The sequence below is a fragment of the Tachysurus fulvidraco genome, chromosome 22, assembly GCF_022655615.1.
Source record: "Tachysurus fulvidraco isolate hzauxx_2018 chromosome 22, HZAU_PFXX_2.0, whole genome shotgun sequence".
NCBI classification, from domain to species: Eukaryota; Metazoa; Chordata; class Actinopteri; order Siluriformes; family Bagridae; genus Tachysurus; species Tachysurus fulvidraco.
Window position 1 is genome coordinate 37,501 of NC_062539.1, and position 7,500 is coordinate 45,000.

A 7,500-nucleotide genomic window follows, 5' to 3' on the forward strand; every position below is an offset into this window, starting at 1 on the left:
GCTGTGACGTCACACACACACTGCTGTGCACGTGAAAGAAGCATGACGGGGGTGTGTGTGTGTGTGTGTGTGTGTGTGTGTAATGAACAGCAGATGAGGGTAGTCAGCTTGGGAACTAGGGGAAAGGTCATGTTTACACCATTTGCTGCTATGGGAATTTAAATACCCTTTAAAATAAAAACTTAATTTTCATTTTGTGTATTTAATCTTATTTTGCAGAACATTTTGTAGCACACACACACACCTGTGCTTGTGTTAAATGTGTATTTAATCTTGTTTTGTAGCAACAGCAGCAAATTGTCATGATGTGTTCCTGCGAGGAGAGACAGCGAGTGGAGTTTACAGGCTGCAGCCTCAGGACTCCTCACCAATCCACGTCTACTGCCAAATGACTTCTGGTACAAATAAATCCAATAAGCAAAATAAATAAATACTGAGGTGTTGTACTTAAATTGAATTTATAAATCAGTAAGAATCTTTGTCAATTTTAGTAGCAACACATTTTTTATTAAAAACTAAAACTTGTACAAATAAAATGTTTATAAACAGCAAATAATAATGAACCATTTCTCTCTAATCACTGTGTCTACAGACGCTGGCTGGACCATTATACAGAGACGCCATGATGGATCTGTAGATTTTGATCAACTGTGGAATGAATATCAAAATGGATTTGGAAACCTTGATGGTGAGATTCTGAACTGAAACCATTGGACGTTTTTTGCATTTTAGCCCATGTTAGCAGTAGCATTAATGAAAACATTACATAATTTACTATCAGCTTAAGAATCTGTACATCAAACTGATCATCAGTAATCTTGGAGCATTGTTAAGTAAAATGTAATTTTGTGTGCAGGAGAGTTTTGGCTCGGTCTTGAGAAAATGTACCATGTGACCAAAGATGAAGATTTTATCCTGAAGATTCAAATGACTGACTGGAGAAATGAGCTTCAAAGCGTGCAGTACCGTATCCATCTCAACGGGGAGCACAGTAATTATTCTCTCCAGATTCTGGAAAGTTCTGATGGGAATTTGGAAAGTTCTTTAAGCACCGAATCATCCAGCTTGCCCTTTTCAACCCGCGACCGAGACAATGACCGCAAACACGACTTTAACTGTGCCAAACACCTTTCTGGTGAGCACCGTGACCTCAATGTCCATCTGCACCACTGTAGACAAACCGACTAAGCTCAGTTCTAACATTAACTTTTCTCCTCCTTACAGGTGGCTGGTGGTTCAGTAACTGTGGTCGCTCCAACCTCAATGGCAGGTATTTCATCACCCCCCCCAAACAGAGGCATCAGAGGAAACAGGGAATGTTCTGGAAGACCTGGCATGGTCGATATTATTCTCTGAAGTCCACAGTGATGATGATTTTACCCGTTCGCTAACACTTCTTGAAAGCTCTTCTTTACATTTGTATGGATTAATTGATTTTAAAAACGATGGACCCGAGAGAAACTACAAGGCAAACCGGCAGATTGTGGTGTTGAGCCGACGCCCAGTTCTGCATGTCTGAGAGATTCTGTAGGAAATTCTTAATGAGTTTGTTTACCAAAAAATAAATCCTTAAGTCGTGGACCAAACAGCATTTATCACTTTTAAACCACTTAAAGAAATTGCATTATTTAAAGGCATTTTCCGAGAAAAAACTCATAACTAATTTTAACTCTAGAAATGTGTAAAATCAGAGTTCTTCACAGGAGTTTGTTATTCAGCAAGTTTGAGCCTGTGCAAATTCCTGTGGACAAACTTTCAGTCACATTGACTGGTGTTAATATTTTAACTGCTGTTTTCACTTTAAATGTTAATGTTTGTGTCGGTGCTGTATTAATGTTATATGATGTGTTGTCTTATTTACATTATAGTTGTGGTTTTAACTTTTTTGTACAGTTTTATTTTCTTTCATAATTTATATTAGCCTGATCAGTGACAGTGTTATCAATTTTTACAAGGAGTTTGTTTTTGGTCATAAACAGACCAATAAAGCTCATTTTTTAAAACCCTTTCTGGTGCCTCTCTAAAATTATTGAATCACTGTCACTGGGGAGTGTGTGTGTGTGGGGGGGGGGGGTGTCTGGGAGCGTGATGAGTTGCTGTTGGGGAGGGGTGACAACTCGAGCATGAACACGTCTACAGCCTGCATGCTGCCGGGTGTACGTGCTTACACACACACTCTCTCTCTCTCTCTCTCTCACACACACACACACACACACACTATCTCACTCTCTCTCGCTCTCTCATGCAGACTTCTTAAATCAATAATAAATAGTTTTATTAATGTAAATATAAAGCTGAGACGCATTTCAAATTCATCTGTTAGGTATTAGTGGCACAGTGGTTTAATGTACTGGGAAACTGCTAAGAAAAAGATTACAGCGTTTATCACTATTTATAAGTCATTATTTTTTCAGAATTATTGTATGATAACTGTTTGTTGTGAGCTGGGAGTTAACTACCAGCCTGTATGCTAACGCACAGCTTTGTTCCCAACATGATCTCCGATTTAACTTTTAGTTTGAAACACCAGATGGCAGTGCAGGATTTTCTTTACCATGAAACATAGAGTGTTAATAAAATGAACAGTAGAGGGCACTGTTGCCCTTTTTCAGGCTGCTCGATTTGCTTGATTTATGTCTAATGAGTGTTTAACTTCTAGCTGAAGCCCTTTAATTGGGCTTGGGATGTATTTCTGTATGACAATCACTGGGTTTATTTTGGTGTATTATCTTGTGTATTGGAATAGAAATATTTTTTCAGATTCAGAATTTTGACTTTTGTCGCTGCATCTTATGACTTTAGAAAACATTATCAGTATCAGGTGAAAGCAACGTTCTATAATGTCCAGAGAAAGTAAATATAACATGTAAACCCAAGAAATATACAAAGAACTGTAAAAAGTCAGATCTAGACCTTTATTGCAACCAATTGGGATGGAGTTGATACTTTATTTACACGGGTTTGTGCCCCAGTGTGTCTCAGTTGAAGCTGTTGAACTTCAGCATTTCCTGTTTGAAATTTAAATCACCGCACTAATCCTCATGGCTGTATTTTTAACTCCAAGAGATTAAGAGTGTGTGAAGTGATTTAATCTCCTGCTCCTTGTATTCTGCTCTGTTTGTCTTGATCTTGCAGACTGCAGAGTAGCTACGTGACTCTACAATTGAGAAATTGTTTGTTTGGGTTCTTTTGTCACAGGTTAGAATTTTGAATGAACTTGGAAATTTACTTAAACCATGTTTTGATTTCTTGCTCCAGTTTTTCAGTATCTGTGACTGAACATCTATTTCTTCTTTTTCTGTTGGCCAGCAATGATGAACCACTCGAGGCGTCATTTCAAACAGCTGATAAAGAGGAGATCAAGTCTTTTTGCTAGCATTAAACTCAATGCCAGCTTCTCAGAAATCGGGGAAGAGGAGGACAGTGCTTTTCCTTTTTCACAAGACAGTTCTGTTAGACCATGGACATCGATGGACAGACTGGACAGTTCAGCAATTAAAGTAGAAGATTTAAAAAATACAAGTAAAGAAAATAAAAGTAACGATACAAAGCCACTGTACAGACATTCAGGTATGATAAGTCTTAATGTAGGTGGAAAATTGTTCCATATTTCAACACATCTGGCCATGAAATTTCCAAAATCACGGATTGGGGCTTTAGCTGTGTGTTCAGATCCTGTGAAGCGTCTGACACTCTGTGATGATTACTGTGTGACCAATAATGAATTTTTCTTTGATCGAGACCCAACGTTCTTCCACTACATCTTCCATCTTTACTACAGTAACATGCTGTGGGTAATGGAGAGTGTGTGTCCTATTTACTTTGAGGAAGAACTTGAGTTTTGGGGTTTAAACCTGAATGACACACCTCGCTGCTGTCGAATCCTGTACGAGGAAAAAGTGGATGAAATTCGAGACCAGCTGAAGGTGAATAAAGAACTGATGGCTGAAATCGAGCCAATTCACAATGATGAGGGTTTCAAAACAATGTTTCTGGGCGGTTTCCGTAAGACTCTTTGGGATTTAATGGAAAATCCATACTCGTCCGTTGGGGCAAAGTTCTTCGCTGTGTTGTCCACCACCTTTGTGCTTATCTCAATCGTGGCCATGACTCTAAACACTGTGAGTGAGCTGACACTGTATAAAATCTATGGAAAAACATACATGGAGTGTGTTGAGATCATGTCAATTCTCTTTTTCACTTTTGAGTATTTCCTTCGGCTCCTGACCACCTGCGATGTGAAGAATTTCCTGAAAAGTGCCCTGAACTTTGTTGACTTGGTAGCTGTGATGCCGTATTTTATTCAGCTGGTGTTTGAGGTGTTTTCTGATCAGGAAGATCTGAGTGTTCAGGACGACCTCAAAACAATGTCACGAGTAAGCAAAGTCAGCAAAGTCCTAAAAATTGTCAAATTGATGAGAATTTTTCGTATTCTAAAATTAGCAAGGCACTCAACAGGAATGCGAGCATTTGGTTTCACTCTGCGTCAGTGTTTCGAGCAAGTGTGCTGCTTATTTTTATTTATTATTTTAGGAATTTTTGTTTTTTCATCTCTAATGTACTCTGTGGAACAGGACGTGACGGGAACCCCCTTCAGCAGCATTCCAGATACGTGGTGGTGGGCAGCCGTGAGTACACACTCACACACACACACACACACTCACACACACACACACACACACACACACATACACACACACACACACACACACACACACACACACACACACACACACATAGAAAATACACACACGTGCACTTGATCTGGTCATGTAAGTAAACAGCAGTGCCATTTTATCACTTGTATGTATAGCACTGCTGAAGCAACAAATGCTTTTGATTAACTGTTGCTAAAATCATCTGTAGCAATCAATATCTTTTAAAAATTAGTAAAATCTAAATTCCTTTATATTTCAATGTCACACCCATCAATACAACACATTGTATGAAATCATGACATCAATATATACTTATAGCACTTGGACTGGACAAAATACTGTTAAAAAGCCATACCAGATGAGACTGCTAGCACTGAGCAGGTGAAAAATTATTGATCAAAAGGGAGGAGCTGAAAAAACAGTGAATATCCAGTAAATTTTATTCACATGAAATAACAGGCTGAAGGGAACAACATGACAGCACTTTACAGAAGCGTAGAACAGTGCATCAGTGTAGAAGAGTTCATCAGTAAAGAGGCTCATGACAGACAGTTTAGTCTGTTTCTTCTACTCTACTGTAGCTGAACCACCTGCTTGTGAAGTTGCTAGTCCTGGATGCAGGCATTCTGTTGGACTGATTGAATCAAACTACAAGCTGTACATCTGCACACTGTTTATTCATGTCAAAATAAAATGTCTGTACTCACATTGTGGTCGACGGTAAACACCACCACTATTTGTCCCTCACATCCTTCACAGTTCCTCAAAAGGCCAAAGCACTACAAACAGCTTTCATAACGTGGATACAGATTCGCTAACACTAACGCTAGTTTTCCACATTCCTTTCTCTCATTCCCTGCTCCACATTACAACTTCTCTGTTTTACAGAGAAACTACTTAAGTATGTGAAGTGACAGAGAAACACACTAGTCCAGCAGTTCCTGGTCCATGCTTTTTGTTCACATTGATACTGAGACATTCTGCTGTGAAACCTGACAAATACTGATCATAATCAATACTAAAACACACTGAGGTGCAACATTTGTGGTTTTATTGCTACAACTGCTGCTGCCAACATTTCTGGTAAAAGCAGACATTGGTATGTCGATACTATACGTACATCGATGACTTTTTCCATAATTAGGTCAACTCTTGTGGCACTTTTCTAATGATTGACTTTTAGTTTCAGTTTCAGTGATATCAGGAGTCCTATATGTGTCTTATTTACAAGGTCGAAATGTGCATATATTATATATGTGTTTAAACCAGTTTGCTTTTTGCATTACATCTGGTTTCACTGCATCGTTATAAAGAACCCCTCCAGGAGCTCTGGGCCACTCGCCTGTGTCTCCTGTAGTGACTTCTCAATGGTTTGGGTTTTGTGTATTAATCTGTTTGGCTTTAGTTGGTAGTGAAACTGTAAATTTGATCATATGTGTGTTTTTATTAGCCTCTTATCTGAATAAACAGTGTTTTTGTTGCAGTGGGAAAATCAGATTGTTGGGTCAAGTGTAAAAATTAAAAAGCAGCCACTAAGAATCCAGAGTCTCTGTCTATTTTACTTAATGTTAAGCTTTGTGTATTTAATAATATTTTAAAAATGAACATTTAATTAATTTGTTGATGCAGTGCCATTTCTAAAGGGATTTAAAATTGAGGACACAGCTAAGCATTAAACTGTGACAACTTAGTGTTTCTGGGATGTGAAATAATTATTGATCATTTGTTATTTATTTTCTCTCCTGCAGGTGAGCATCTCCACTGTGGGCTATGGGGATGTGATTCCAGTTTCATTCTCTGGTTGCGTTGTGGCATTTGGCTGCATTTCATTCGGGATTATTTTAAACGGAATGCCAATTTCTATTCTGTTTAATAAATTTTCAGATTATTACGCCAAACTCAAAGCACAGGAATATACCAACACTAAAGTCCAGCGCAGTCTGCACCTTAGAAAACGCTTACAACAAAAGTTAGGTCATTGTTTTAATCTACAAGAAAGTCAAACCAACAATGAAACTTTACACATTGGTTAATTACATTCTGATCAAATGTGAATTTATGTTTAGTGGTATTTAATAAATGTTAAAGTTTCACCTAAATAAAAGCTCTATTTTTGGTTTTAGATAAATATTTTTAGTTATTTATGCTTCTAGGTGTGTATTTAAGGTGTATATACTCATCATGACATTAATATTAATATAGCAGATGATATTTAACACATTAAGGTAAAACTGAACACCACTTATCTTATCTGTGGAGATTTAATCCATGTCCCAAACAGTCAAAGTGGTTTAAGGATAACGTGTTAATCAGCTTTAAGTCTTAACGCATTAACGAACAAACTGGAGAGTCTTTATTGGGGTCTGCAATGTGAGTTTGTGTCAAAAAAAATTGAAAATGTCAGAAATGTAATAAATGAAAATGATTATGGGTTAGTGTTAGTGTTTATTCTGAATTGATTTTGATTTTTTTTCTTACAAAATTATAACTTATTATAATATATTATAACTTTCTGTTACTACAACTTGGATCTGAGATTTGTAATATTAAATTTCAAATGAAATGACATTTATCTGTGTAGCTTTTTATTGACTGCTGACATGTTGTTCTGTGTGACTGTAGATCTGCCTGCAGGTGAATACAGGAAGTATCATGAGGTTATGTGCAGATGCAATTTATTCACTTTGAAATTAAAGAGATCTTCACATTCATACTCTTACTGTAGACTTGATAAAATGCCATGAATATAAAACACTACGTTCCAACTGAAATTCGTGACGCAGACAATGGCACATCACAACGTCTGACATTTTTTCAAGTCTGACGAGTTCTCTTTAACGTT

General features: G+C 37.5%; 3 protein-coding genes across 3 annotated transcripts in view; all 3 read left to right on the plus strand.

The window, feature by feature from the left end:
* angptl4 (angiopoietin-like 4) overlaps positions 1-2,008 on the plus strand; it is a 4,034-nt gene extending 2,026 nt beyond the window's left edge. Inside the window, exons 4-7 of the mRNA XM_027142511.2 lie at positions 285-398; positions 593-688; positions 857-1,135; positions 1,225-2,008. Of these exons, the coding sequence (XP_026998312.1) occupies positions 285-398; positions 593-688; positions 857-1,135; positions 1,225-1,391 (656 nt within the window). The 3' untranslated portion in view covers positions 1,392-2,008. The remainder of the gene's footprint in view (positions 1-284; positions 399-592; positions 689-856; positions 1,136-1,224) is intronic.
* A 1,618-nt stretch (positions 2,009-3,626) lies between these two features.
* Positions 3,627-7,224, plus strand: si:rp71-39b20.4 (potassium voltage-gated channel subfamily V member 2). Its single transcript, XM_047806747.1, has 3 exons — positions 3,627-4,376; positions 4,575-4,628; positions 6,407-7,224. Exons 1-3 carry the CDS (start codon positions 3,627-3,629, stop codon positions 6,689-6,691), a joined length of 1,089 nt encoding a protein of 362 aa, XP_047662703.1. The 3' UTR covers positions 6,692-7,224.
* Positions 7,225-7,361: 137 nt separating this feature from the next.
* insl3 (insulin-like 3 (Leydig cell)) overlaps positions 7,362-7,500 on the plus strand; it is a 1,244-nt gene continuing 1,105 nt past the window's right edge. Inside the window, exon 1 of the mRNA XM_027142552.2 lies at positions 7,362-7,500. This exon is cut by the window's right edge and continues 427 nt beyond it. The gene's annotated coding sequence lies outside the window, so the exon portion shown is untranslated.

What these genes read in the sequence shown, in the direction of transcription:
- si:rp71-39b20.4 (XM_047806747.1), top strand. Translation starts at nt 3,627, where the DNA reads ATGAAATTTCCAAAATCACGGATTGGGGCTTTAGCTGTGTGTTCAGAT. An exon ending in ACCTCAAAACAATGTCACGA is followed by an intron (nt 4,377 to 4,574) that starts GTAAGCAAAGTC and finishes TCTGTGGAACAG; the next exon opens with GACGTGACGGGAACCCCCTT. An exon ending in ATACGTGGTGGTGGGCAGCC is followed by an intron (nt 4,629 to 6,406) that starts GTGAGTACACAC and finishes TCTCTCCTGCAG; the next exon opens with GTGAGCATCTCCACTGTGGG.